This window comes from Polychytrium aggregatum (assembly GCF_025602895.1).
Source record: "Polychytrium aggregatum strain JEL109 chromosome Unknown BJ171scaffold_57, whole genome shotgun sequence".
Taxonomy (NCBI): domain Eukaryota; kingdom Fungi; phylum Chytridiomycota; class Chytridiomycetes; order Polychytriales; genus Polychytrium; species Polychytrium aggregatum.
Genome location: NW_026516259.1, coordinates 242,738 through 270,239, shown reverse-complemented (window position 1 = coordinate 270,239; position 27,502 = coordinate 242,738). Strand labels below are relative to the sequence as shown.

Genomic DNA, 27,502 nt, shown 5'->3' with positions numbered 1-27,502 from the left:
GGGAATAGAGAGCAACTCACATGAGAATAGCTTTGGTGGGCCCGGTTCCATGCAGTTCGTAGTAGAGCCTGATGGGCTCGCTCGATCTGGTCTTGGCGACCACGGCGTAGTCGGTAATGACCATGATGGTGTCTGGACGGAGGCAACGAGCGACAGGGACGGTGTGGTTGATGGACGAAGAAGCCAGACCGAGCGACCACGTGTTTTTCCGGCCTGTCTTGAGCCCGGCATGTGACACTCCTTTGGATGCAAAGACATCCTCGATCCATGCATTGCCCATACGACACCTGCCGGTGACTCTGCGGCTGCCCCCCATCCGCAGTCTGTGCACGTTCACCAGCACCGCCAGGGTCCTCGACGACACAACAGCCAGTTGGTGCTCACCCCGAGCCCCAGAATCCCACCAATAGACCCATCATCGAGGATGTGCTCATATTGCTTTGAGACGTGGGCGCCATGTTGTCGTTGGTCACTCGCTGCGGCCTACGAAGAGCATTAAGGGGGAGGGAAGCTGTATGCACGCGCCTCCTAGCCTAACCGCGAATCCATGTGCCTGATCCCGGAAAGCATGTCTTGAATGTGTTCAAGCGCAATGGACAGAGAGTGTTTTGCAGGAGTGATCAATGTGTTTCAAAAAGCGCTGTAACAAAATCAGCGAAAAGCAACATGTCGCAACAAGCACAGCAACAAGCACAGCAATCTGAACAGCCTCATCGCTAAAGAAGCGCCCTCGACGGTTTGCCTCCCATAATCCTTCAAACACCGGCAGCAGCTCGCTGGGCTGTGTGTCAAAGCATGATCAAAGAGAGTTAGTGACACGAAACAGCAACAGCCTGGCTCCACACACATTGGTAGCCCGAGGAGAATGCGCGGCAACCAAAGCAACGCCATAGGAAAGCCATAGCAAAGTCAAGGCAGCCACACGATTCGGTGACAGATACGAACCAGCTCTCTTCTCAGTCTGGGCCTTGAAACCAGCCTTGATGGCGGCAACAGATCGTCTGCATCCACAAGATTCACACTGGACAAAGAACAAGCGGTTTTCCTTGATCAGAATGGTATCTTGGGATTTGCAGGTCTTGCAGGTAACATATTCCACTGTGTAGAACAAGTTGCAGTGGGTAAATTAATGGCACAGTCAAGATCAGCCGAACAAAGAGGCTCAAGGCTCGGGTCGACACAACAATGCAGCAACGAGACAATGTGACATGGCGTGAGCGGTGCCCGTCGACTTACTGATATAGCGCTTCAGCACATTCTCGATCTGCTTCTGCTGGAAGCGACCCTTGATCACGAGCCGCTGGCTGCCGTCGACGGAGCCAGTGGTACCGAGTTCAGAAAGGAAGTACTGGATAACGTGATCGGGCTGACGGTGCATTCTGCAGCGAGGTGGAGATAACAGTCATGCGGTTAGTGCGCGTAGTGCCAGGGTGCAGAGGGCTGTTCGAGCATACACGCGACGATCCAGGCCCAAGGGATCGACACTATCGAGCGCTGGGATCGGCAGATTGACGCCAGGTTGCTTGTGCAGATGGCTCGGACTGGGTGAGCGACCAGGTTACCTTCTGCAGATGTCGGTGATGTTGGCAAAGACGGACTTCTTTGAGCCTTCGCGGAACACCTGGGGAGGAGCGATGGTGTACTTGCGCTTCTCGCCCGCCAGTTCGGGGTTGTTTTGCCTCAGGATGGCAAAGACGCGGGTGAGGAGCTGGTAGGCGGGCGGGAGGAAGGATTTGTCAGTCGGGATGTGTTCGGGCTATATAGTCGAACTGCGGTAAAGTTGGATTGAAAAGGATCGTTGTCCGTGGGCAAGCTGCCCTGTCCCTACGGTCTCGGCAGCCCTGCTAAGCAAGCGCATCGCCATTACCTCCTGGTAGGTGTAGTCGCGATTCGAGCCGAGCCAAGCATCTTGGCCTTGACCCGCGCCGCCGGTGGACTCATCGTTTCCATCGACATCAACGGCACCCTCCTCCTCGTCCGCCTTGAGTGAGGCCTCAAACTCGGCCAAGTTCGGTCGCTTGCTCTTCTTCTTCTTCTTCTCGCCAAAGTCCAGGGCCTCCTCAGCAGGGGCCTCTTCGACAGGAGCAGCCTCTTCGTCGCCCTCGAGCACAACCTTCTTCTTCTTCTTCTTCTTCTTCAGGTCCGCAAACAGAGCAGCGCCGTCCTCATCGGCAACCGGCTCAGCAGCTTCAGGCTGGACCTCAGGCTCGGGCTCAGGCTCGGGTTCAGCAGGAGCCTCCTCCACAGCAATGTCGTCAAAGGCAGGCGCCTTCTTCTTCTTCTTCTTCTTCTTCAGGCCATCGAAGAGACCCTGCAGAGCAAGAGGTGAAAGCTCAGCGACATACCACAGCATCAAGCTGACTCGCTAGATCAGAAGCATTGCCCTCGTGGCCGTGCCCGCATCTGCGCCGCGGTTGGTGATCTGGAATGATTCGAGAACCAGGCCGAGTGTGATCCGCCCCCCCCCCCGGCTACTTCCCAGCCTCCGTCGATCGCGACATCGACGGCAGGACAGCGGGCTGCAGATCATCGAAGGCTTCAGCTTCAGACAGATCTATTTGCGGCAGGGGCTCAAAGCAGGGCGCCGATGCACTGCAGCTCCAGGGGGAGGTCTCCGTATATCATAGTGCTTGATTTTTTCCGGGAATCCTCGCATCCGTCCCGCAAGCTTGTCCTGCTCGGGCCATGGCCTCCCACCGCCGGACTTGTGCCCTGTGATTGCTGTTCCGTTTTGGAGGGTCTCTCGCCCAAAAGCCCGCTGCTGCAGTGGCTGCCTCGGGGACGATGCTTACGGCTCCGGCGTCCTCGACAGGCTCTTCTTTGTTGGCGGCCTCGCCGTCCTCGATGTTCTCGACGACAATGTCGTCCTCGACGATCTTCTTGGGCATGGTGATGGGGTGGTGGCGGGAGATGCAGACCAGAGACGGGTGTCCGGTGTGTCCGCTCCGTGGCTCGGCCACCCACAGCAAATTTTTTTTTGAGCCTCGCGGATCGATCCGGCGGCGGACGCGGATCGAGTGCGGCTGCGCGGGCCGGCGCGCAGCAGCGGTGACGTCACAGCGGCGCAGCGGCCACAAGAAACATGGGTGCTGGCTTTCACAGACGACGCCATCAACATGGAAATGGGGGCAGGTCTCGGCTTATTTCTGAATACAGTGTATGGCGTCTGCGCTTTCTGCGGTCCTTGCCGGTACCGTGCATGCACCCGCCAAGACAATCTGCCATCTCCAAGTCTCGCGGCTCAGGCAGGCGACAGGTTTACATGTGGAGGGGCTTGTGGCTCTTTGGCGGCCGCGTGCCAACAAACCGCCCCTTTTCGAGCCACTGGGAATATGACTTTTGGCGGGACAGGTCCTGCTGCTGTCTGCTCTTGGAGGAGGGAGGGCCGATGTAGTAGCTCCACTTGCCCAAGGTCGTAGCGTACGTCTGGTAGAGATGCTGGTCCGAGGTAGAGGCGCTTGAGAGGTGTGGATCCTCGCCATTCTTCTCCAAAAAGCTCTGGAACACTTGGTAGTCTGGATGCGACGAGGCATGTGGATCCACAAACACTTGGCTTGGAGCACTCGCGGCCGTGCCCGCAGGTAGTAGCGCTGACTGTCGCAGCAGCATCATGACGTTTCCGGCCGAGAGAGTGATTGCCGAGGGCTTGAAGTTGTTGACATACCTGCACACCAACGACTTATTAGTAGCTCCGGCAACTGAACAGGCCGCATCCGGCCCACAGCATATTTTCTCGGTAAAATCGACGCATCTTTCTTGTGCAGACAAGGAAACAGGGTCGCTAAAGCTTCTTACCGCTTGTATTCTTTCATTTCGTTTGCTGGCACTTCGGGCTCCAATAGCTTGGTCGCCAAACCGGCCGTATACCACGGAGGCACCAAATCATCGGTTGCTGGCTCGTTAGTGTCGCGATTCGCGGTCTGCACCTCGGCTTCGTGGGCGGTCTCGGGAGTGGGCTCTGAGCGGTCAAAGTCGCTCGTATCCTCCACAGGTTTGTTTGCGGGGTTGAGCCAACGACGCACTCCACCAATGTTCAGATTGTAGATCATGACCCTATCAAAACAGGAGTAGAGAAAGGGGTAGACACAAACGAGTGCACAGAGAAGAAGGGGAAAGGGGGTAGGGACAACCGAACCGAGACAACCGTGCCATTAGATTACAGTCGCGCCATTCATCACAAGCCGCAGCAGGATTGAGAAAAGATCATCCGATCATACACGCGAAACATGGGACTCGGACTGAGTTAGATGGCGTATCATGCAGCAGTGCCTCGTGTAGTCAAGACACGCCTATTACAATCAGCGTGGTCGGGCATCCAATAGTTTCGCAATCCTTACCGGTTTTGGGGGCCTTGCATGGCCCGCACCATGAAGGGACTGGCGTTGATCCAACTCTCGTCACTGGTGCCGCTGCGGCTATATGTACTGATCATATTGTAGGCAAACAGGCGCGCAAACGAGGTATACACCTTGGGTCGATAGTAGTCCTCGAAAAACCCGTCGTCCAAGATATATCGGTCGCCACCAGACCGCGAGAAGGTGACTGCTTTGTGCTCGTTGAGATGCTCCCGTGTCCACCACATCGTATAGCTGGGCAACGAATGAGAGCGACAAATGAACGTATTAGAAGAAAATAGGCAAGCAAACCCCGAACATGACTGCGAATGGCGCTGTGTCTAACCTTCCGCCGACAGCGATGCAAACCTGATGGTCGGCGTTCGACGCCGTGGATCCTCGTTATGCAGATAAAAGTCATTGTTCATCTCCCAGAGCATGGGCTTTGAGGGATCAGCCACATAGTTGCCGATGAATAAATTCATAGCGTCCTGGATGCCTCAGCCGCATTAGAGACAGAGTATTGCCACAGCATCACGAAACAACCCTGCCCTGACAAAGAAACGGCCATAATCAACCCACCTGCTTCTCGGCATCTGTGAAAGAGTTGCTGTAGTATCTGCGAATGCTCTCGATCATGTCTCGCGAGTGACTTGTCAGGGGACTGATCTTGCGGTATGTCTCCATGGTGTTGACCAGATGTGAGCCGCCGTACTGCAAAGCTATTGTGTCGCCGTGATCGTGGTACATGGCATTCAGCAAATTGATGGCGTCGGAGTCAAAAGGCACTGAAGGATGGGATAAGACCCCAAGGGCATGAAGCTGCAAGAAGGAGTGATGATGCCGATGGCGAGTCAGGCGACTACTCCTGCTGGCACTGAGCGCGAGTTACAGCGGCACTGCCCCACTGATAAATGCCCACTCTAGCGCTTGCTACTTGTTGGATCCAAATATGGCTTGCTCTCGACCGTGCTATCGCCGAATGGGTTCAAACCATTGCCAAGAGGCCTGGACCCACCTGATACCCGAGGGCACATTTGCCAATCACAAACTGCGCGGCATTTGTTCGATCCAGACAATCGATGCAGTTGGTGCGCACAACGCCGTTCTGGCAACGACCCAGGATCCGATTGACCTTTTGGTTGGGATCTCCGTGCGACTTTGCCCGCTTCAGAGCGTTGGTGTAGGGCTCGGGGCCACTGTGGAAGAATCCAGTCGTGGCCAGTACTTCCTCAGCCAGATCTTCCAACACTCCTATGACGTCTTCCGCGTTGCTGATGGTGGAAACTCAATCAGACCTTGCGCACCAACCAGTTGCCAGAACCACCAACTGCACAGTTGCCAGGGAAAACATCTCTGCGCAGGTGCGCTTTGCCAAGGATAGACCCGGAGCCCATGCAAGCCACGCTTTCTCGTCGGCCGACATTGGGTGGAGCCCAGCGGCATTGGGTGGGCAACCCAGCAGTACTGCTGCATACCTCTTTGATGCGTTCGCCATGTCCCACGGTATATATCGAATCTTTTTGTCCGCTGGCAGGAACTGGTTCAGGTAGGCGATGGACTGCGAAAACTCCTCCAGCAGCACAGATTCTCGAGGTGTTTTTTCTTTGGCCTACAAGCGGGGCCCCATTATACACGTATCAGCACTGCTCAATCCGCGCCCTTGCCGATTGCACGGATTTTCCTTCTGGCAAGCTTCCCCTGACTAGCTCACACCTCAACCGCTGCTTCGCATCAACCCTACCTTGATGAGATTGAGCACAATGATTGGACATCCATAGCGCTTGAACATGTTGTCAAAGTGGAGTGCGGCCATGTGAAAGAAGGGATCGATCCAGTCCACTAGAAAGAGAACCAGGATGGGTAAGCGGTGATCTGCTCGATGCTTGGTGCTACATCAGCGCAAATGGCGACGTGGCAATAATCTTACAGCTGATCGGGGGCTTGGGCTGCATGTTGGAAACAAGCTGGGACCACGAAAGTGGAATCGAGCCGCGATGCTGGACAAAGGAAGTATATGCCGGCTTTCGTCCCGATCGTCCAGTCGGGCGATAGAACGAGGTCGTGGTGGCATCGTGTACAATCTGCTCGGTTTCAACATCGTTGGCGACATAGCCCTATTGTCGTTTGATCGACGGGATATGCAGCCGGTCAGTACATGGGCTTGGCTGCAAATGACCCGTTGCCCAAGTCGCTCGTACGAATCATCTCTTCTCGGACTACCTTGTCATTGACGCCCCGCTTGAGAAATCGCGCCCCAGCAAAGTAGCGCGACCGTCTGGCAATCAAGGTGACGAAGATATTGTGTCCGTAGACGCTGATTCCTATGACAGCCAACGGGTTAGCTTGGGAAGACTTGTTTGACGACACGTGGCGATGCAAGTGTGGACCGGAATCATGTCAGCCTGCACACGCCGTACTTGATTGATCCACGAAGCCATGGATGATCGGAAGCGACCAGTCCGAAGTCAAGGATTTGAATCCATTCTCGAGCAAGTACTTGTTCCATACAAACATCTCGTTGGGAGAGAAGTTGGACCGACCTGGCGGCCGAGCCAAGTTGTTTTGCAGACATTGAGTGATGTCGTACGTGTAGCTGAAGTAAAAGTTCTTGCTGAGATCGACCTGCCCAAAGATCTGGAGGTATCTGGGGTATTCAAAGCCGACAAAATCGCAGCGGGTTACGGCCTATTTGATTCAAGAAGTCGCTCGACAAGCACTTGGGAACAAAGTCGCACACTGCTGCACAGTCATATAAGCACCGACCTCGACTCGTCGGGCTTGCGGTCGTATTTCGATCCCGGTCCTGGCACGCTGATCAGCAGCGTATCGTCGATGTGGTAAACGTAATGGCCGCCCAGCAGTGCGACGGCGCTCCGCTTGGTGATAAGGATGATGTAGTAGCCCTCAAGGAACTTGACGAATCCTGATGATGGATGGAGCAGAGACCAATGCAGGTAAGCCAGGAAAGCCATAGCGGATAGAAAAAGTGAGAAGCGGAAAATTCAAAGCGCTGGTGAATGCCGTTTTCCTTCGGCCAAACGCAGCTTTGGCGGCTTGAGCGACAGCAGGATGCACATTGCGTCAACGCTCGCTCGCTGCGCTGCATCGCCTTGCGGTATGTAACAAGTCCATGTCGCTAGTATGTCTGCACCACGCCTGGCATGCTTCGTCCGTGCTGATGTCTGTCGTGATTTGTTCCTCCTCAGCCCAACCAAGGAGCCCGCCGCCCCACCAGACAAATCGGACAGCGTCCTGTTCGAATCGGTGTTGCTCTGGACGTACGCATCGCCAAGCCGACGAAACGCACCTACGATCCCGAAAAATGACGACACTCGGTGCAAACCGCCCGATACTTTGTTGCCTTCCTCGATCATTGTCAGCAGTTCGCGGATTTCCTGCTTCGAATACACATAATCATCCTCGGTGATGTTGAGCTCGGTCGGAATGGTTCGGTCGATCTTGAGAACCCGGAAATGGTCGTCGGCCTGGTTGGAGCCAACCATATAGAACCGCTGGACGAGAGTGCCGGCAGCGTCAGTTAGTTTATCACAGGGGCGGGCCGCCGGATGGGTTGCAGGTTGCAGGTCGCATTGTTGTCCTGCAACAGAGACAAAAGCGAGACACTTACGGCTTTGGTTTCATAGAGAGTAAACTTGCTGTGGCGAGAAATGTTGCGAGTAGAACGACAGTGCATGGAGTGGAGGCGAAAAGCCCCCGGAGGACGGACACAAGCAAGTGAGTCGAGACGGGAATATGCAGGAAGTCTGTGGTTGGGCGGCATCCGAGACGAGGGCTACCAGGATCCGAAGCGAATGCCAGCTGCCGGCCTCGGGCCCGATGGATTGATGCTCTGGGCCCACCTCAGGACGACATGATTGCTGTTTCCCACCGAATGTGCTTCTGGGTGGGCCTCTGGATGGGCCTCTGGATGGGCCGCGGACGGCTGCGACGGCTTCATGGGCAGGCGGAGGTGCTGGTGGGCTGGTCCGGATGGCAGCCAAGCAAAGCGAAAGGGGCCAAAGGCGATGTGGGCGGAAGGTGTGCGGCGGCGCTGCCACAAACTCTCTGTCGAGCGTGCGACTTTTGGCTCCCCAAGCCTTTCTCTCCATCGATCGGCCATCGTCAACCAAAGCAGCCAAGAGTCTCGGTCCTGGCCCCACCCCCGGCACACCTCCCCTCCACCAAGTGCCCTTCCGCTCCGTCCCTTCTGCCTTTTGGCCGTCCGCCAGCACCCCTCATGGAGAGCACCGCCGGCCAGAGCCTATACAGGACCCAGGCGTCTTCGAGCGCGATCCGCCCATCATTCGAGTCTGATGTGTCGACAGGAAGCGACCTCGAAGGCAACGCAGCAGGATCCAGGACGGGGCGCTTTCCGGTGCCGTCCACGCCTTTCGACGACGACGACGACTTGGACGACATGGAGCACCCGACAATAGCCAAGGCGGCCAGCTCGTCGTTCGACTTTACTCCCCTGTCGCAGTCCTTCCCTCTCTCCATCTCACTGTCAAAGGACGACCAAGACCTGGAAACCAACATGGGGCTGTTCGAGGGCCTGTCCATCATCATAGGCATGTCCATCGGCAGCGGAATCTTTGCGAGTCCTGGACCGGTCCTGGGCTACACAGAAAGCGTCGGTATGTGAACAACGTCCACTTTTTCGTCGAGGGCCAGGGGTCCATCGAGCACAATCGAGCGCAATCGAGGACAGCAGAGGACATCCAAGGGATATCGAGGACTGTCCAAGTTATGGATGCAGTGGGAGCAGCCTTTCTCGGCACTGGAAGAGCATTCAAGGGTCTGCGATGGGGACGATCGAGCCGCCGGCGAGGTTTATGTCGACCAGGTCGTCGTCTCAACCGCCAGGGCTGCCCAGTGTGCATGAACTCGATCGCTGACTCTTTCGTTAACGAAACTCCACCCCAGGCGCCGCTCTTTCTGTCTGGCTCATCGCGGGCCTGCTGGCACTGACGGGTTCGCTGTGCTATGCCGAGCTTGGCACCATGTACCCGATATCGGGCGGCGAACACCCCTATCTGCTCAAGGCCTATGGCACCCTGCCCGCGTTTCTGTTCTCCTGGACCGGGGTGGTGTGCACCCGCCCGGGCTCGATCGCCATCATCACTATGATCTTTGCCGAGTATGTCGTCCGACTGATATACTATGGACACCCCGGGGGTGTAGCCCCGGTGTGGCTCACTCGGCTGATTGCCGCTCTGTGCATCGCCGTCCTGACGTTGCTGAACTGCCTATCGACTCGCCTGGGCACCTGGGTCCAAAACATCTTTACGTCCTTGAAGCTGGTCAGTCTGTTGGTTATCGGAGGCATCGGCTGCGTGATCCTGGCCGAGGGCGCCTCCAAGAGCCACAACTATGACCGCGAGCCGTTCCAAGGGAGCTCCACAAACCCGGGTGACTATGCGTTGGCACTCTATTCGGCCCTGTGGGCGTACGATGGCTGGTAAGCAGCGGCTTGGGTACTGTGTGTGTCTGGCCAGACGTTCGAAGCTGCCTCTTTCCTGTGCATCATCGGTAGCCTTGCCACTCTTGATGCTGATGTGGACCCGGGGCATTGCCAACGCAGGAACAACCTCAACATCGTCACTGGGGAGTTGCGAAACCCAACCCGTACCCTGCCGCAGGCCACGATAGCAGGGCCCTTGATCATCATGGTGTGCTACCTCTTGACAAATCTGGCCTACTACGCCGTCCTTCCCGAAGATGTGATTGTCAAATCTGCGTCAGTTGCTATGGTATGAATCAGCGAGCGAGACAGTCGGCCGGTCGAGGCTAGCTGGCTAGGCTGGCTAGGCTGGCCAGACTGTGGGCTTCGATGAATTGGTGCTGATTGTGTGATCATCTGATGCCGTCATATCATGAAGCGGCGCGCTCACGATATTCACTGGGTCCTGAGCAGTTTGTCTTTCTTGCTGCCCTTGCTCCATGGCTGAACCCGACGTCGGTCGTGCTTTCATCGTTGTTTGCGCTGACCATCGCCAAATTGATGTCCTCTGCTTTATCAGGACTTTGGTAAAAACGTGTTTGGCCATGTCGGCGGAATCATCATCCCCATCATCGTCATCGGATCGACCTTTGGCGCTGCCAACGGCTCCGTCTTCACAAGTGCACGGGTGCTTATGGCCTCTGCGAAGCATGGGGATATACCGCCGGTCTTTGCACAAGTGCATCCTCGCTTCAAGACACCGCTGAATGCGTTGGTTATCCAAGGCCTCATCTCCGTCTTCTTTGTCAGCGTGGGCTCGTTCACGTCTCTGGTGACATTCTATTCGATGATTGCTTGGACATTCTATCTGCTGGCGGTCCTTGGTTTGCTGCTGCTGCGGTACCGTGCGCCCAACTTGGAGCGCCCGTTCCGGGTTTGGATCATTGTCCCAGTGATCTTTTGTGCCAGCACACTGTTCCTGATCGTATTCAGTGTCATGGAGGCACCCAAGGAAGCCCTGGCGGCATTTCTATTCTTTGCGAGCGGCGTGCCGATTTGGTATGCCGGCGAAGTACTCGGTATGACGTGGGAACGTAAGTACTGCACCGTCGCTGCGATCATCTGTGTGGGGCTACCCGTACCCCGAGTCGTATACAACACATGTCCTGGCCCTGGCAACACACTCTAACGGCTCCATCTTCTTTCCACACTGCGGCGAACGGACGAACCAAACGGGTCGCTCACGGCCCCTGACTGGTTTATTGACCGGCGGACTGTCAACCCCTTTAGGCATCGGCGACGGGCTCTACCGAGTCTTCGGCACCCGCCTGGGGTGCCCAGGCGGCGACATCCAGTACATCGGCGTCTCAGCACGATCAGATGAGGCTCATCCTGGCGCTCCCGAGCATGTCTCGTGGATTCGACGATGGTTCATGAGGACAAAGGGCTACCAGGAACAGGTGCCCATGGAGGATCTCGCAAGTGAAACATGAAGCCCTCAGCTTTGATATGCCCTTTGCTACTTGCGGCAATCAAAGCAAGACAATATGCAAGCGCAGTCGTGATGATTGTGATTCCACAGCTATGGTGACTGCGACGGTGAAAGCAATGTGATGACAATAGACGATACTGCATCCATAAAACGAAATGACCCGCCCCGGTTCGGTACCGATGGCTGCCCCCTCTGGATCCCGAATACACATTCTATCCGATGCATGGACTCTCCACCACCACAGATGCGGACCTTGTCCCAGCGGACCGCATCTGTGATTGAGGTGCTGCGATGGGCATCGCCGGACGCGCTGTGATCGGCAGCGTCCGGTATGGCGCGACGGGCCTGGCTCGCTTGCCCTGGCCGCCGCCTCTGCATCGATCTGATCGCCTGCAGGGAATCCTGCCACCCGTACCCACAAACACCGCATCGCCAATGACTGCCGACGTCAAGGACGAGCCGGCCCCGGCCGTGCCCTCCGCCAAGCCCGAGGCGGCCTCCGCATCGGCGTTGACCGACCAGGAGAAGCTGAAGCTTCGCCAGGAGCGCTTTGGAGTTCAGGCCCCAACCACCTTTGTCGACAAAAAAAAGGCCCGAGAGGCTCGATTTGGCAGCGAGCCGGCCCAGAAGAAGCAGCCAGATCAGAAGGCACCGAGCACAGAGAAGAAAGCTGCCTTGAGCCAAGATGACACCGACAAGAAGCTTCAGCGACAAGCTCGCTTTGGCACAGTCGAGGAGCCAGCCAAGGGCAGGAAGACCAAGCAGGCAAGCCTCCCCGCACAGAACTTTGCCCAGAAGCCGATCGCTCGTACATAGGCCTGCCGAAACGAGGCTCAAGATACAGCGGTTCGGCTCTCTCGACCGAGATCAAAGCTCTGCTCACCGCAAACTGACCCTCGTTCCCTGTATGGCTTCAGGTCGATCCCGCTGTTGCCAAGCGACGAGAGCGCTTTGGGCTGGAGACGAGCAAGCCTAAGCCGTCTACTGGTATGCTCGATCTGTCCGCAGCTGAATGCCCCCTCAGTGTGCATCGCCGTAGAGCCCGGCAGTTGAAGCTGGGCTTGTGTGCGCCCGGCTACCGATTCGATTCGATGGGATTGTCTCTGCCCGCTGGACTGTGACTGCGACTGCGATCTGCATGCAGCTGATCTGACCAGACATGTTCAAAATGCTACGGAACGACACCTCGAATGTCTACAGAGGAGGAGGAGAAGAAGCGCAAGCGTGAGGAGCGTTTTGGCCAGGCCGCCACAACAAACAAGCAGGTAGGAAATGGGCCTGGATGGAGAGATTGCATCTGTCGGGCTTTTGGTGCACCATGCTTGCTTGCCCTGTGGCTGCCCTCCGAGTGCCGCCTTTGCCTCCTCTCCTAATTGCTATGGCTTGCCCGTCCCACGATTTTGGTTGATGCTGTCGTGAATGGATTGTCGAATCCTCAATCTTCAACTCGTGCTGCTCCCATCCCCACCAGCCAAAGACCGAGACAGAAAAGTCGGACGAGACCGCTGTTGAGAATGCGCATTAGATGTTCGGGGCCGTTCGATCTTGGCCAGAGGCCTTCCAGCGAGGCACATTGCATGAACGAGCGAGATCTGGGCGTGCACGGCCCCTGAATCGAGCCTGTTCCTGCCGCTTGTCGTTTGTCGTTTGATGGAGCCGGAGCCTTGTTGGATAACACGATATCGAGTGCTTTGAGCACATCGCACCCTCCGGCAGTCGATATGCCACGAATACTGCGCTCAAGTTCACCGCTCGCTTTCGCTCGGGGAGATCCGAACGGGTACACAGAGGGCATCGCGCTGTGGCAAATGCGCCGGAGACAGGTGTGCCTGGAATGTACCAGAGCCATGGCCTGTCGGACGAGCATGAGCCCTTCGACTCATGTGGGAATGTCCATCATCCCGATCGCCGAGCGGATCGGCAGTCGCATCCCAAGGGTGTATCCGGGACGAGTCGCCGAGCCCTCCCGGTCAGGCTTCCCCGCGCGTCAAAACCCGCACCCCGAAAGTCCTGTCCTTCGTCTTTTGTCACCAACCGCTCAGCCCTGCCCCTGGACTGCTGTCGCCGAGCTCACACCTACCCGGACTCGCCGCCGATTGCTGCAAGTCGCCCACCGCCCCCTCCGACCAGCGCCAATACCTATTTCCTCGCGACCCGTCCATCGCCGCCGAGTTTCGCCTGACACCTGACCCATGTCCGAGAATAGCGGCACGTTCTACATCGTCTCTGCGCCCGCAGACCCAAAGAAGATCGATGCCGTGAACAAACTCAAGGCAAAGATCGCCTCGCGGGGCGGCGATTACGCCGAAGTCTTTGCGGTCAATCTGCCTGAATTCAAGGTGGGCTCTGTGTGTGGTGTGCGGGGCAGCGGCAGCAGAGTCCCGGATCGGCTGTTGCTCAGTCGCGAGCGGCCCGATACATATGAGGATGAAGCGGATGACGCAAGAGTCGACCGTCTTGGGAGAGCGGAGCGTAGCGAATGCAGGCGTTGGTTTGAAGCACATGTGCGCCCAGCGGGCTGCAGCGAGTCGGTATGACTCGTTCCTCGGGCTGGCCCTCCAAAGACTGGCATCGCGAGGTTGGATTCTCGAATCGGCTCGGGCTGACTCGCTGCTGATCGTATCGCTCCGACCAGGTCGGCACACTCGATACGCTGGTCGTCCTCAGCGATGACCTCAGCAAGCTCGACAGCAACTTTGAATCAATTGCCTGCAAGCTTTCCGACAACATGAAGTCGCTGCTGAACAACGACGTCGAACAGTGGAGGTCGAATCTCTCTGTCACGGACAGTAAGTTCGATGGGGCTGAGCGCCAGTCGCCGATGGCACGAGGCCAGCGAGGCGTAGATTCCTGGGTTGATGAGCATATCCTTGGTGCCCGGGAGGAATGGTTGGATGCAGGACGCGCTCGGCAGCGTTGGAGCCCTGTCGACGCCTGTTTCTCTCAGTGGGACACCAGAGGCGATGCGTTCGTTGGCATCTTGCGCTGATGCCCCCTGTTTCGGTAACTGGTCTGCGGCACAGAGAGCATCGACAACTATCTCAGGGGCTTCCAGTGGAACGCCATGAAGTACCGCACCGACAAGTCCCTGCGCGAGCTTACGGACCTGATCACTCAGGTGCGACTCGACGACCCGTGCCTCGCATTTGTATCCTCTGTCGTGCCCAGAAGCTTACTGACCAGCCCGGCCTTTGGTAAACTCTACCCGGTACGATGCTCCTGGCAGGAGGTGACCTCCATCGACACCTTGATGAAGAACAAAATGCAGAATTACGCAACCGTAAAGGGCCAGCTTCAAGGACTTCAGCGCAAACAAGTGTATGTCTATCGTTTGTCGCCAGCCGCTGCGCTGTTCGCCGACTGATGGTCTAAACAAGGCGAAGAGAGCACCGATCATTAACAACTTTGGTTTGCGTCGGTTATGTTGGATGGTCGCTCCACAGTGGAAACCTCTCGGTTCGCAGCCTGAACGACGTTGTCAAGAAGGAGCACTTTGTCCTCGATTCGGAGTACCTGACCACGCTGCTCGTGGCTGTTCCAAAGTAAGCGGCATGCGATTGGTTGTGCCGGAAACAGCGACCCATTACACAGCCCGCTCAAGTTATGTTTGCACAGCATCAACCTGCACTCACGCTCTTGATTTACAGGCAGTCAGAGCGCGACTGGCTGAACAACTACGAAAGCCTGACCCAAATGGTCGTGCCACGATCGACGCAGTGAGTGTGCCCGCCTCGGCAACAGCAGTCTCGAGGCGTTGTTGATGATCGTGCGGTGTCGTGAGGAACAATCGTCCGGCATCGAGGCATCTCTGGCCCGATGCCGCGTTTCTCTGTTATGGCCACCATGCCCATCGTCTTTAGTGAGCGGCTGGCGCTTGGTGCGCGACAATCCGTCGTCAGAGTCATCCCAATAGTCCCCGAACTGACACTGCCCCATTATTGTTCTCGCTGCAGAAAGATCACCGAGGACGACGAATACATCATTTACACAGTGACGCTCTTCAAACGAATCGTCGACGACTATACTCTCAAGGCGCGAGAGTTCAAGTAACGTAGCCTGCGGTGTAGCAGAACGGGGCGGGAGATCGCCGCAGCGCGAGAGTCTGTCAACCTGCTGCGCTCTACTGATCGGAAGAGTGCTGATTTCGGTGGCGTCACTTTCCAGGTTCATTGTACGAGACTTCAAGTGGGATGAGTCTCAAATGGCCAAGGACAAGAAGGAACTGGCCGAGATTGGCGCGTCCGAGAAGGGGCTATGGGTACGTAGGGCCGAGAGACACAGCGGCGACAGGAGCAGCGTGCAGGGCTGACTGGGCCGATGGTGCCCTCCATTACCCCACGATGAAATGGACACCGGCCCAGAGAGCCTTACGAATGCAAGAGCTCTGCAGAGCCCATAACTTTGTGCGGTCCTCGCATTCTAATCCCTGGCAACACGCTCACTTTGGCAGTCGCAAGTCCTGCGCCTCTGCAAAACCAACTTTGGAGAGGTCTATGCATCCTGGCTCCATATCAAGGTTATCCGCGCCTGCGTCGAGTCGGTCTTGCGATACGGCCTCCCACCCGATTTCCAGGTTATGATCGTCAAGGTACGAAGCGGTGGTTCGCCGAACTACCGACGAGCCATTCCAGCGCAGGCGACGAGTCGTGGAGCTATGCCGTTGCAAACAGCTGCGTGTATTGTTCGGACTGCTGATTTGCTTTTTGCATCGCTGATGGAACCTCAGGCCAAGCCCAAGCAGGACCGCAAGGTCCGTGACTTGATCAACCAGCTCTACTCCAACCTGGGTGGTGCCGCCAACTCGAAGGGCAGCATTGACGAGCATGTGGAGGAGAACTTGCAGCTCCTGCTCGGCGATAAGGATTATTCGCCTGTGGTCCTGTTCCCGGTGAATGCAATCGTCTAGGCCACGGTCATGGCCACTGATCTGCCCGCACGGCCCCGGTGAGACGGATCTCAGCCCGGCGATAATGGCGGTGCATTTCATTCGAAGCCAGTTGGGCCGGGAATCAAAGGGCATCGCCGCCATCGATTGGTGTGGTCAGTTCTGCGATGTGCGTTCGGCGCAAATACAACATGTGGTACACTCCACCCAAGAGAAACGAGACAGCGTGGTCTGTGATCTCCTGCGTCTATAGATCCGAGGGATCGCCTCGGTTGTCTCCGAGTGAAGACACCGGGTCCCCACAATCGCAATGCGGCCATGGATATCCCGTTTGGCTTGGGTGCGTTGTATCCCTCCGTCTCGCTGTGCCACGGTCGTTCGCAGAACATGGAGCGGCCCACGGCATCAGGAAGCCGCCATGGCCAGGACTGCGCAGCGCTGGTAGGATATCAGGCTCGCCCAGACGCCGGAACCGCTCGCTGCTCATCCGCCGATCGTGCCAACATGAGCGCCAACAACAGCAAGCCATCTGGGCCGTCGGCACCGTCATCATCATCGCCGCTGCCTGGTCCCGGCCGTCTGTTCTCCTCGGAATACGGAGTAACAAACGAGCCCTATACGCCAGCCTGTATCCTCTCCCCTGGCACTCTTGGGCATGTCAATCCTGGCGATGCCACGGGGCCTGTGTCGTCTTCTTCCGGCCTCAATTTTGACGAGGGCGACGACGACGACGATGACGAAGACGAAGAGGAATGGATGCAGATCGATGTGGTCCATGGTACGTTCAGCGACCCGCTCTCCAGCCGAACCCGGAACAACCTGGCCTTTGACGATCCGGCGACTCGGGAGAGTGGACAGGATGATAGATATACAAACGGCTATGGGATGCTGGCTTGCGACTGGACTGCAGGCGAATGGGCTTGTAGTCTAATCAGAAGCATTTGGTCGTGGTTCGTGCTGGACGACAAGCGGTTGCGTCCCATGATGATGCAGGGCATACAGGCTCTGGCTCGGACCTGCTCGGCACCAGCTCGTCCTCTGGTCCTTTAGAGATCGCCATTCCCAAGCTCAAAGCGTTTCTGTAAGCATTCTGCAACATGCAGCCCTCATGCTGTATCTGTGTGTACTACGGCCTCAGCTTCCTGACGTCGTATCGTCTGCAGCGACAAGGATGCCCGGAAGCAACAGCGGGCCTCGCCCAAAACCAAAGGCATCACGAAGGAAGACAGAGATCTGCGCATGGCGATGCACAAAGCCCATTTGCTCTGTCTTCTGATCTGCGGTAGCAATCGAAACATTTGGTGCCACGACCCCGAGCTGCAAGTGAGTCGGTAGCAGATGCGGGCGGATGCATATCAACGGTCAGATCGCCCATCTTGCATCCTGGACAGTGCCTCAATGTGGTCTTAACGGCAGCCTCGTCCGCAGAACGTCGCTCGCTCGGCGATACCACGACAGATCGCAGAATCTCTGACGAGACTCTCCAGCCGCGCCTCCGGCATCAGCGGTCAACAGAATGTGGCCAACCATCGGTATCTGATCCACTATCTCCGGCTCCTGGCCATATGGTGGAAGCGCGACATCAAACCCTCGTTCGACCCTGACGAAGCGCCTCCGTCAGGCGTGGGCTCGGTAATGGAGAAATTCGGTCGGTTTCTGAGTCGACCGCCATCGCAGGAAGGCTCCAAGACGGCGCTGTCGCCAGAAGTTTCAGCAATTCTGTTTGTCGCCGCCATGCGGGGCATTGGTTTGGACGCTCGATTAGCCGTCTCGCTCCATCCCATACCCCTGTCGTTCTCGGGCGAGCTTGGCCGCATGCGGAAGGCTGATGAATCTCCCGACAACAATCCGGGCGGCAGCAATCCGAACGACGTCGAGGGTAGCGTCACCGCCCCAGCCTCGGATCGGCGTCCAACGAAGCGGCGCAAAACCAACTCAGGTGAGGACCGAGGTAGCAGCCTGGTTGGCATGGGTCCGGAATGGGCGGCGATAGTCGCCGGCAAGAACCGAATCGGCCGTATTTGTGATCTGTGATCCTCATGCTGATGGATGCTCGGCTGCTAAACCTTCATTTTGTACCTGGATATCCGGACAGCTAAGGACGCTGGAGAGATCCCGTTCGATGACGATCGCTTCATCATGGTGCCATATCCCCTTACGCTCTGGTGCGAGGTCCATTCGCCGCATTGCGATGAATGGATTCCGGTTGATCCGAACAAGGGCATGGTCGACCGACCACTGGATATGGCTCCAGGACCAAACAAGCCCCTGCAACTACAGCTCTCGTACATTGTTGCGTATGGCCCTCTGCGCGAGTGCAAAGATGTTACTCGCAGATATGCACCCGCCTGGGGTGCTCAGACATCACGCAACCGACTTCCTGCTGGCCTCGAAGGCGAAGAATGGTGGAATCGGGCGCTGTGGCTCTTGTCCATGTCGGAGCGAGACACCGACAAAGACGCCCGCGAAGAACAGTTCTTCCGGGAGCAGTTGCGGTCCGAGAAGATGCCGACGAGGCTTGCCGGATTCAACAACCACCCTCTCTTTGCCCTGGAGAGGCATTGCAAACGCAACGAAGTGATCTGGCCTGCTGGCAAAGAGAACATGATCGGCCAGTACAAGGGCGAGCCGGTGTACCCGCGACGAAATGTGCAAGAGGTAAGACGGGCAAAGACGGGCAGTCGAGGGATCGGGCGATGTGCCCGAGTGGACATCCAGCATCGGTATAACAAATCCCCTTTCTTGTTGGGATGTTCCCAGGCTCTTTCGGTCAATGGCTGGCTCCGCCGTGGAAGGTCAATCAAGCCGGATGAGAAGCCGGCCAAGATCGTACCTGTGAGACAAGCGTCGATCCAGCGGAGGCGCGATATCGAGCACGAAGCCAGCAATCGCGAGCTGCGGCTTTTAGACGATGAGCAGGGCGATGTCCTGATCGACAGCTCCAAGATTGGGCTCTTTGGCATTTGGCAGACGGAGCTGTACAAGCCCCCTATTATCGAGGATGTAAGAGGAGAGTCTCTAGCGGCACGATGCACTCTGGCAGCTGCCAGCGACAGTCGCGATCGCTGGCACGCCGGGTCTGGCGTCACTGCAATACCGGCCGGTGTATCTATCGGGAGCACTTACTAAGATGCACCTTATGGCAGGGAATAATTCCAAAGAACCAATTCGGCAATATTGAAATCCTGCACGAAAGCATGGTACCGATTGGTGGCGTCCACATCAAAGGTACGCAACGACTGAGCTACAGATGGGCAATGCATGGCTGCTCTCACGGCCACCGATCCCTGGTGCTTATCGTATGTGATCCTAGTGTCTGGGCTTGGTAAAGTCGCGCAGAAGCTCAATATCGACTATGCAAACGCTGTGGTAAGTCGCTTCCAACCTGGAGCTTGGGCCGAGCCATTTGGGCAACAATGAAGCCAAAAACCAGTCCCCGCGCTACCAGCTGACGAGCTCTTCCTGCTGGCCAGACCGGATTCGAATTCAACAAGGGTAAATCCACGCCAGTGTATCAGGGAATCGTTGTCGCCGAGGAGTACCAAGAGATATTGCTCGAGGTAGGGCCCAGCCGATGGCGCTTGCTGGTGACTGGATTGTCCCACGAGTGCGACCCAGGCCCGGTAACCGACCCATCGGCTTTCTTTCAGGCATATCGAGAAATCACAATTGCCAAGGACCGAAAGCAGGCAGAGCAAAAGGCGGTGCGGGCGCTCGGAAACTGGACCAAGCTCGTCAATCGGCTGCTGCTCCGCAGCCGCATCCGCGAGACCTATATGAAGTGATACTCTGTGAGCCGGGCGGGTATTGGTGTGTCTGCTGCTTGATCGTCGGCGGCCGAGACCAATATCACTATCCCCGAACACACGCTCGCATCCACATTTACTCGGGGGAAATGCGAATCTGCATAGATTCGGATCTGAGCGAGCGATTGTCGTCGATGGATCACAATCCGGACCCCGCAGGGCCGGGGAAGTGTATTATCACGAGCATCGACCGGCTGTGACCAGCATATTATACATCCCGCGAGGGAGGGGAAAGGAAGGGTAGCAGGGGCAGCAGGGGCGATAGCAGCGGTGACGACGGTGCAGCCGGCTGTTGATCGAATTGGAGCAAGGGCTCTGGAGATTCGGAGGTCGCAGTGCTGCATTCGCTTGAAACAGAGGCAGCGCCAACGAGACGATTCGGCAGGACTGTCATCTACGCCGACAGCCGCAACATGCAACATTTGATTGTGCTGCTCATAGAAACGGGCATAATTATGGGTTGCATAGAGTGTCGAGGCTCGCAGAACGGTCAGACATAGGGAGGTGCTGGCTCGGCGGTCGGGTTATCATCATAGGCAGGAGCAGGCTCGGCCTCGGCCTGTTCTGCATACGGAGGCGAGGCTTCTGGCGATTCATATGCCGGAAGGTTTTCGGCTGCCTCGGCGGGAGGAGCGGCTCCTGCTTCGGCCCTGTTGGTGTACTGGAGGGCGATGCTGGTCAGGTTCGTTTGGTCGTGAGGGGTTCGGAGGAACCCGACGCTACCGAGTCTCAGGCGGACGATGATCAAACAGATGACGATGATGAGGCCGACAACGAATATGGATACGTTTCCGATGGCGTTGCCCGCTGCGGAACAAAGGGGCGGAGTGGAGGCAACCGTCAGCGCCGATATCAGGGTGGGTCGGCAAAGGGGATACAACATGAGCGGAGCTGGTGGGTTCCTGTTGCAAGTCGGCAACTCACTCGGGTCTCGCTTGTGGAGCGGGGCAGCCGCAGTCAGCCCGAGGCAGCCCGCAACGAGGGCCAGGGCCGGGAGGGCATGCGGATCCATGAGGCAGCAGAATCGGGAGAGGGTTTGGGAGACAGGGGCGAAGGCCGATGATCGTTGGGACGGCGCTGAGGAAAACGACGACCCCCCTTGCCCACTCGTTCGTTCGCGGAGCGCCAAGGACGCCAGCCGGGTTCCCCCTGGGCCAGCGCCGCGGATCATGCCGGTTGTCGACGGTGTGGGCTTGTGTCTGCGGCTGGCGTTGTCGATGTTGCCGAGTCGGATAGGTCGGAATGTGGATGCCGCACTATTACAATGCATATCTCGAAACGGGTCGCCCAGGTTTGAGTCGGGCTGTCGTTGACTTCTGGTCCTGGATACACACCCCTGTTTTCCGGAATGGCTGCAATGTGCGTCGCGGGTGTATTCATCATCCGAACCATGGCTGCGTTGTGTGGATAGCTGGTCGGCTCCAGGTATTGATAAATAGTCGGGTTGGGGGTTGTGGTTTGGGTGCGCTGGATGGTTTACACTTTATTCAGAAAAAAAAAAACGGGATAACACAGCCGTTTCCATGAACATGTAGTATGTGATGTGCTTGTGTCAAGCAAAGCCATAAGGAATAAAACAGATCACTTTGGCAGCCTCCGAGTGAAGACCACCGGTCGCCCTCCGGTCTCCACAATCGACTTGCACACTGTGATCATGTTGCGCGCCGCATTGACGTCGCGATTCCACACTGTCCGGCAGCTGGGATTCTTGCAGCTCCTGACAAAGTGGGAATTCGCAACACTGGGCGCATCGAGTCCTTCCAACCGAACTGGCTCCAGGCACTTGGAGCACACTTGCGAGGTGTTGAACTCGTTCGTTGAGGCCACCTTGACGCTTCCGTGAGGGTGATTGGGACGGCGTCGGTGGTGCTCGAATTGCTCAAAGTACCGAGCAAACCGCTGCCTCCGAGGGCTGGATGCATAGCCCTTGCCTTGCCGCTGCGCTGGTCTCGGAGTGCCAGCGATGGATGGTGCTCTTGGACACACTGAATATGGAGGCAACCTTACGCAAGCCATGGATGAGGTCGTAGCATCGCAATGCGGCGGTGCGAAAGTCGGATGTGTGGCGAATGGTCATGGCCAGCGCGCGATAACATTGGGTAACAAAATATTCGATCAATGGTCAAAACCCCGGGTGTTGGGTAGTTCAACGGTTAGAACATGTGACCTGTCCGGGGCAAGACCCAGGTTCGACTGCTGGTCCACGCACCCACTTTTTGCTGTCGTCGATCTCCAAGATGCGCAATTGACCAACAAGCGCCGCCGCTGGTACCAGTCATCCGCCATCCATCCGTCTATCCGTCCATCGAGGCAATCACACTTCGGTAGAGAGCCATGCTCTCGCCTTGTCGGGCACGCAGCTCGCGGCGTCGTTGTCTATTGATGCACCAAAAGTACCAAAAATAATAGGGAGCAGGCCATCCAGCGTCCCACAAGCGGCTCTGTATGGTCGAATAGCTCAGACACCATAGCGACGGCTCGATGCAGCGGCCGACACAACATCGTCTACAACATTGGCGCTCCCGCAGTCAATTATTATGCTGTCTCCTTCGCTCTCTGTCTCGTCGCTTGCGGCTCCGGCCATGTGGCTGTCGATTGTGTCCGGCATCGAGTCATTGGCGTTGCCGTGAGTTGAGCGTGCTTGAGCGACAGCCACTTCTGTGTCTGCAGCAGGAGCCGCAACGGGCAACTGCCGGTCCAGCAGCTGTCCGTGCGGAAGCGTGTGCGTCCGCGGCGGCATCGGCGAGTGTGGCGGCAGCTGGGGATAGCCTTGAGGCTCCCACCAGCCAGCCATTGCGTCCATCCGCATCATTGCCGGGCTGTGCCATGGGTGGCTTCGGACGGCGTGATTGAATTGGTTGATCATCTCGGAGGACTCAAAGTCGTTGCCATGGTCAAAGGGAAGCTTCACAATGCTTGGAGACGGCGGGAGATACGGCAGACCCACGGGATAGTGGGGCACGAACCCGGGAACGCCTGTGGGAGGGCTGGCTATCGGGTAACCAGGGGCGGGCGACACAAACGGCTCGGTCAGCAGCATGTCATTGCCTCCGCGCCGAGCAGGGGCTACTTCCGCGCGCTGGACTGCGGCATGGCTCGGTCTGATGTTATGGATGGGCGCCGGTGACCGGATCGGAGGTGCTATAGCATGTGTCGGCTTGTCTGCCAGCCGGCTCTTGAGGATCTCGGCCATCTCAGAAAACACCTGCGACAAGATTCGATTGGTCCGGTCTTCGAGCAGATCCGCGGCTTCGACTGAGCATGCCTCCTCCGGCAACCCTGTGGACCCTGCTCCTGTTGGCCGTTGTTGCGCCTGCAAGTGAACAATCTCGTGCTGCAGCTGGCTGATATACTCTTGTGACTCGTCCACGAGTCGCTGAAGGGCTAGAGTCTCGCCTTTGCAGCGTACCAGCTCTGCCTCGAGGCTGTCGATGGTCTTTTGATGCACGGCAATCTCGGCTGTGAGTTCGTCAGACTTGCTCTGTAGTTGTGCGTTCTCCTGCGCCAGTTCAGCCGAGCCAGTTTGTTCTTCTTCAATCGCGCGATTTGCTGCATCGAGCTCGGCCGAACGGCTCGCCAGGGCTTCCGACAAGGCGGACTGCTCCTTGCATCTTGACACCAGCTCGTGCGATGCCGTCTCGAGCTCCTGGACTGCCGTCGCATGCTCGCGAGATACCTGTGCGAGTCTGTCGGACTTTGCCGCTAGCTCCGCTCGCAGGGCGTCGTTTTCCGATTGCTTGGTCGTTGCTGTCTCCCTGATGCGGTCGATGTGGTCCTGATGCTCTTGGATCTTGTGCTTGAGGGCGTTGTTCTCTTGCTGTATCTGGGCACGACTACCAAACTCGGTGGCATACTCGAGATCAGCCCGCACCTGGGCGAGATCAACATCTGCGTCCGTGCTCGAAAGCAAGTCGATGATCCAATCGCTGCTGGCTGGCTGGGGCATCTTCTCCGGTCGGTAGGAGCCAAATTCGGGGTGTCGTAGAATCAGCGAAAGGATCTCCTTGTAGCGCTGCTTCAAGGTCACCAGGCTGGACTCGCTCTCGGCCGCCTGTGTCTTGAGTTTTGCGATTGTGCCCGTCATCTCCTTGATGCGCTGCTCGGAGCGGTTGAGTTCGTCGCGTTGGTTCTCGATCTTCTTGGTGTACGTACGCCGACACTCTTCCTCTATCTTCTTGACGAGGCTACAGTTCCGGAGCGATGCTTCATATTGCGCCGACGATGCGGCTGCAGTAGGCAGCGATGTGGACTGTGTCGCATCAGCTGATTCAGACGACCCCAGCGAGGGCACTGTCGCTGTCGCTGCGGCTGAAGCTGCACTATTTGGGTTGCTGTTTTGAGGCACCCTTTTGTTCTTGCGCCGTCGGTTTGATGTGGTGGTGGCGGTGGCGGCGACAACCGGGATCGGGACGGGCACGGGAATGGGATCTTCCTCGGCCGTCTTGATGGCGTGAATTCGTGCTCGTTGCTTGAGGTTTGCCGCGCGCTTTTTGTAAGCCTCGATCAGGTGCTTGATCTGGCTCTCGAGATGGGTGATGTGGAAGACGTCGGCCGTTGAGGCTTCTCGTTTCTCGGGCGGGTCGTGCGTCAGCAGTAGCTTGTTCAAACCGTCCTCGAGCCCAAGGCCCATCTCGGCGTGTTCTTCTTGCTCGAGCTCCAGCAAAGCCTGCTCGACCAGCCGAGCCAGGTTCTTGATGCGCGTGCTCTTGTCCATCTCCTTTGAGAGAAGATGGCGATCGAGGCTCGACAGAGGCGGCGAATCCAGGCAGGCATCTTGCCTAGCTGGAGATGCATCGCCAAAGAGCGAGACTGCTGCAGCCCGGCGGACCCGTTCGTGCTCAAAGCTGGAGCCGAAACTGGAGCTGAAACTGGAGCTGGAGCTGGAGCTGGGACCGGAACTGGACACCAGCGGCAAACCGAGCCCGCTTTCGAGATCAACGGTGTCGTTTTCCCATGCGCCGCGAGCCGATATCGGCATCGCTTTTGACCGGGCTTCCGTAAGAGCCTGCTCCAGCGTCTTGATCTGCTGCTGCCGCTCCTCAAGGGTCTTGGAGTTTCGTCGCACGATTTGCTCGATCAGGTCCTTTTGTTGCTTGTTTTCGAGCTTCAGGCACTCGATCTGAGAGTCGGCCTCCCCAAGCTTGCGGTCGTAGCCCGATTGGAGCTGCATGATCGACAGGGCCGTCTGCGACACATGCTCCTGGAGCTCGCGACGGGTGCGGTCCTCAAAGGCGACCGAGAGCTGGTCGTACGGCGTCAGCTGCAGCGGCGAAGGCGTCGAGGTCAGCAGCGAGACATCAAACTTGTCTCTGGCCGAGCATATCTTGGAGATGGAGAGCGGGATCCAGTCTCCGGCAATGTTGACGACCCGCTTGACGGCCTGCATCCGAGCGAGCTGGGTGTACATGCTGATGACCCACGATTCCTCGAGCGAGGCTGGGCTGGCCCAGACCATATTGACCATCTGGAGGTAGTTGGCGAGCTGGGTTCCAGCGAGATCGAGCAGGCCCGGCCCCTCTTGCTCGAGCGAGACGCCTGACTCGGACCACAGCTGGATGAGCTTGGCGGCCGGAATCGGGAAGCGGATTTCGCCGAGCAGGTCGATCGACTTGCTCTCCAGCGACGCCCATTTCTGCGCCGTCTTTTCCTTGGCGGCACCGCTGTGGATGCTGGAGGCCGTAAAGTCGAGGACATACTGCTTCGTTTCCAGCGTCGCCAGGAGCAGCATGCATGGGAGCTTGCGCTGGGGGAGGCCACAGCTCTCTTTGCCCTCGGCGACCATCTTGCAGATGCCCAGGACCACGGCGACGCCGCTCTGGCGGTCGGGCTGGTCCTCAAGCAGCCGGGTAAAGAACGATTCTGCTGAAGACCCCATCGGGCGAATGACGTGGTGGTGAGGAGGAGGAGGAGACTAGCGCTGGAAACCAACACTATCAATTTTATCCGGCCCCTCGCGGCTGCTCATCTCGGTCACCTGAAAGTCACGTTGTATGTGACGCAGCAAAGTTGGAATCCGGCCATGGTCGGTTGACGGCATTTGGTATCACCTTGAGCCGATTGACGGTGGTGGTGGGCAATTGGTGTGGAGGAATGACCAATTGTATCATTGTTGGAAGCTCCACTCCGATTGCGGACAAGAACCACCACCATCTGAATCTCTCTGGTTGGAAACTTAGTCAAGCGTGGCTGTGTGTCAGCGAGATGACATGATCGTTTGGCTATCAGGCAAGACTCACCTTGACAAGATGTCTTCCCACGACTGATTGAGCGAGCGATGCGTTTCTGGATCTGAATCAAGGACGCCACTGCGCAGTATCTCTGCCAGCCCAAAAATGCGCTGGTTTTGAGGAAAATTTTTCTTTCCCAAGGGCAGAACCAGCCATCGTCGCTATTTTCTCGCCAGATGGCTCCCCACAAGCGAAAGACACCACCCAGGCGACCAAGTGGATCCAGAGCACCCACAAGATCCTTGGTCTGCAGGAATGGATGAGCACCACACCAAGTCCCAAGATCCCCGGGTTGGATCCCTTCCTGCAATACATTCGCCATGTGTTCACTGGAGACATGCTGGAGAAACAGCTGTACTTCAGCCTGACCCGGCGACGGCGATTCAAGCGACTCGATCTCCACAGCAAGCGACAGCGCACCGTCCACGAGATGTGCAAGCAAGTCATCGACCAGGCACCAAAGGAGACCGAAGTGGTGATTGCCTTTGGAAATGCCTCGTGGAAGCAGGGGAAGGGATACGCATCCAGTCCCAGGAGACTCAGGTTTGCCAAGTACTTTGAGCAGTTCCACCACCACCAGAGACGCCCACCAGACTGATCCGTCTCCAAGATCCATGTGTGCTCGGTGAACGAGTTCAACACACTCCCACATCGACACATCAATACAAGTCGATCATCGCCACAGGAGATCGACCAAGTGCATCCAAGACTGTGCTTCCAAAACCAACCATAACCACTCGATTGCCAACGAAGACAGGAGTGCAATCTCACGGCTTGCTCACTGGGTTCTACAGTCAGTCAGCGGGTTTCAGACATCTGAAGCCAGAAAGTGACTGTCCCGTTTCTTTCTGGATAGACTGTAAGTATCTCGCACTGTTCCTTGAGTATGTCGACAGTGGATGCCGGGTCGCCCATATTCTGGGCAGTCCACTTCGGGGTTGCCATCCCTCTTGGGATGGTCGATGGGAGGTGGTTGACTCCCTTGCAAAGTGTGTGTGTGTGTGTGACGGCGAGAGGCTTCTCGCCTTCCCTCGCTGGTCTCTCGCCAGAGACTGCTCTTCTCGCCGACCGAGGTGGCTCCGAGAGCGCGTTTTTTCGTTCTCGCTCATTTTATTAACAAGAAATTTTTTCATAGTGCATCCATCTGCCGCCCCCCAGATCCAGACACGTGGCGCCGTCCCATTCCAACTTTGACAGCAGAACCGACGACCGCCTGCGTCCAACGGATCCGTATGAAACCAACCCAAAGACCTCGGCAGCCTCCGCCGTTGAGCAATAAGCTGGTCGCCCCCTTCGTTTGCATCAACTGTATTCT

General features: G+C 57.2%; 10 protein-coding genes across 10 annotated transcripts; 5 read left to right on the top strand and 5 right to left on the bottom strand.

Moving 5' to 3' along the window:
* Nucleotides 1–627: 627 nt before the first annotated feature.
* BJ171DRAFT_251845 (domain found in IF2B/IF5-domain-containing protein) lies at nt 628–2,568 on the bottom strand. The gene is made up of 5 exons (XM_053106698.1): nt 1,868–2,568; nt 1,563–1,708; nt 1,237–1,379; nt 946–1,098; nt 628–781 (listed from the first exon to the last, which is right to left on the bottom strand). The coding sequence occupies exons 1-5, from the start codon at nt 2,351–2,353 to the stop codon at nt 756–758; spliced, it is 954 nt and encodes a 317-aa protein (XP_052962543.1). The 5' UTR covers nt 2,354–2,568; the 3' UTR covers nt 628–755.
* A 1,463-nt stretch (nt 2,569–4,031) lies between these two features.
* BJ171DRAFT_525183 (uncharacterized protein) lies at nt 4,032–4,714 on the bottom strand. The gene has a single exon (XM_053112644.1). The coding sequence runs from the start codon at nt 4,580–4,582 to the stop codon at nt 4,334–4,336; it is 249 nt and encodes an 82-aa protein (XP_052962542.1). The 5' UTR covers nt 4,583–4,714; the 3' UTR covers nt 4,032–4,333.
* Nucleotides 4,676–8,031, bottom strand: BJ171DRAFT_429443 (Sac phosphatase domain-containing protein; the record flags this gene model as incomplete). The annotated part of the gene is made up of 11 exons (XM_053107875.1): nt 4,676–4,825; nt 4,917–5,156; nt 5,353–5,608; nt 5,813–5,946; nt 6,079–6,176; nt 6,265–6,451; nt 6,558–6,658; nt 6,755–6,981; nt 7,101–7,260; nt 7,645–7,849; nt 7,966–8,031. 11 exons carry the CDS (start codon nt 8,029–8,031, stop codon nt 4,676–4,678), a joined length of 1,824 nt encoding a protein of 607 aa, XP_052962541.1.
* Nucleotides 8,032–8,754: 723 nt separating this feature from the next.
* On the top strand, nt 8,755–10,966 carry BJ171DRAFT_429496 (amino acid/polyamine transporter I; the record flags this gene model as incomplete). The annotated part of the gene is made up of 4 exons (XM_053107880.1): nt 8,755–8,971; nt 9,261–9,795; nt 9,919–10,087; nt 10,358–10,966. 4 exons carry the CDS (start codon nt 8,755–8,757, stop codon nt 10,964–10,966), a joined length of 1,530 nt encoding a protein of 509 aa, XP_052962540.1.
* A 594-nt stretch (nt 10,967–11,560) lies between these two features.
* Nucleotides 11,561–13,000, top strand: BJ171DRAFT_571629 (uncharacterized protein; the record flags this gene model as incomplete). The annotated part of the gene is made up of 4 exons (XM_053113688.1): nt 11,561–12,034; nt 12,187–12,256; nt 12,470–12,534; nt 12,741–13,000. 4 exons carry the CDS (start codon nt 11,561–11,563, stop codon nt 12,792–12,794), a joined length of 663 nt encoding a protein of 220 aa, XP_052962539.1. The 3' UTR covers nt 12,795–13,000.
* Nucleotides 13,001–13,254: 254 nt separating this feature from the next.
* On the top strand, nt 13,255–16,371 carry BJ171DRAFT_525173 (ATPase, V1 complex, subunit C). The gene is made up of 10 exons (XM_053112643.1): nt 13,255–13,608; nt 13,905–14,058; nt 14,293–14,387; nt 14,496–14,587; nt 14,713–14,811; nt 14,917–14,985; nt 15,223–15,315; nt 15,434–15,527; nt 15,720–15,857; nt 15,996–16,371. The coding sequence occupies exons 1-10, from the start codon at nt 13,462–13,464 to the stop codon at nt 16,173–16,175; spliced, it is 1,161 nt and encodes a 386-aa protein (XP_052962538.1). The 5' UTR covers nt 13,255–13,461; the 3' UTR covers nt 16,176–16,371.
* A 155-nt stretch (nt 16,372–16,526) lies between these two features.
* Nucleotides 16,527–20,056, top strand: BJ171DRAFT_251761 (uncharacterized protein). Its single transcript, XM_053106697.1, has 10 exons — nt 16,527–16,932; nt 17,124–17,235; nt 17,318–17,477; nt 17,583–18,093; nt 18,250–18,812; nt 18,915–19,157; nt 19,301–19,382; nt 19,468–19,523; nt 19,628–19,714; nt 19,805–20,056. Exons 1-10 carry the CDS (start codon nt 16,542–16,544, stop codon nt 19,937–19,939), a joined length of 2,340 nt encoding a protein of 779 aa, XP_052962537.1. The 5' UTR covers nt 16,527–16,541; the 3' UTR covers nt 19,940–20,056.
* Nucleotides 20,057–20,450: 394 nt separating this feature from the next.
* On the bottom strand, nt 20,451–20,972 carry BJ171DRAFT_478844 (uncharacterized protein; the record flags this gene model as incomplete). The annotated part of the gene is made up of 2 exons (XM_053108917.1): nt 20,451–20,767; nt 20,885–20,972. 2 exons carry the CDS (start codon nt 20,970–20,972, stop codon nt 20,451–20,453), a joined length of 405 nt encoding a protein of 134 aa, XP_052962536.1.
* Nucleotides 20,973–22,305: 1,333 nt separating this feature from the next.
* Nucleotides 22,306–25,858, bottom strand: BJ171DRAFT_525162 (uncharacterized protein). Its single transcript, XM_053112642.1, has one exon. The coding sequence runs from the start codon at nt 25,833–25,835 to the stop codon at nt 22,419–22,421; it is 3,417 nt and encodes a 1,138-aa protein (XP_052962535.1). The 5' UTR covers nt 25,836–25,858; the 3' UTR covers nt 22,306–22,418.
* Nucleotides 25,859–26,050: 192 nt separating this feature from the next.
* BJ171DRAFT_635632 (uncharacterized protein) lies at nt 26,051–26,785 on the top strand (the record flags this gene model as incomplete). The annotated part of the gene is made up of 2 exons (XM_053115694.1): nt 26,051–26,148; nt 26,329–26,785. The coding sequence occupies 2 exons, from the start codon at nt 26,051–26,053 to the stop codon at nt 26,783–26,785; spliced, it is 555 nt and encodes a 184-aa protein (XP_052962534.1).
* Between the last annotated feature and the right edge of the window lie 717 nt (nt 26,786–27,502).

Excerpts from the sequence above, each read along its gene's own strand:
- BJ171DRAFT_251845 (XM_053106698.1), bottom strand. The coding sequence starts at position 2,353 with ATGCTGTGGTATGTCGCTGAGCTTTCACCTCTTGCTCTGCAGGGTCTC. Across the intron at positions 1,380-1,562 it reads ATCACCGACATCTGCAGAAG|AATGCACCGTCAGCCCGATC; the intron begins GTAACCTGGTCG and ends ACCTCGCTGCAG. Across the intron at positions 1,099-1,236 it reads TGTGCTGAAGCGCTATATCA|TGGAATATGTTACCTGCAAG; the intron begins GTAAGTCGACGG and ends TGTTCTACACAG.
- BJ171DRAFT_525183 (XM_053112644.1), bottom strand. The coding sequence starts at position 4,582 with ATGTGGTGGACACGGGAGCATCTCAACGAGCACAAAGCAGTCACCTTC.
- BJ171DRAFT_525173 (XM_053112643.1), top strand. The coding sequence starts at position 13,462 with ATGTCCGAGAATAGCGGCACGTTCTACATCGTCTCTGCGCCCGCAGAC. Across the intron at positions 14,388-14,495 it reads TTACGGACCTGATCACTCAG|GAGGTGACCTCCATCGACAC; the intron begins GTGCGACTCGAC and ends TGCTCCTGGCAG. Across the intron at positions 15,316-15,433 it reads CTCAAGGCGCGAGAGTTCAA|GTTCATTGTACGAGACTTCA; the intron begins GTAACGTAGCCT and ends GTCACTTTCCAG.
- BJ171DRAFT_251761 (XM_053106697.1), top strand. The coding sequence starts at position 16,542 with ATGGAGCGGCCCACGGCATCAGGAAGCCGCCATGGCCAGGACTGCGCA. Across the intron at positions 18,813-18,914 it reads CGCGACGAAATGTGCAAGAG|GCTCTTTCGGTCAATGGCTG; the intron begins GTAAGACGGGCA and ends GGATGTTCCCAG. Across the intron at positions 19,524-19,627 it reads TCGACTATGCAAACGCTGTG|ACCGGATTCGAATTCAACAA; the intron begins GTAAGTCGCTTC and ends CCTGCTGGCCAG.
- BJ171DRAFT_525162 (XM_053112642.1), bottom strand. The coding sequence starts at position 25,835 with ATGGGGTCTTCAGCAGAATCGTTCTTTACCCGGCTGCTTGAGGACCAG.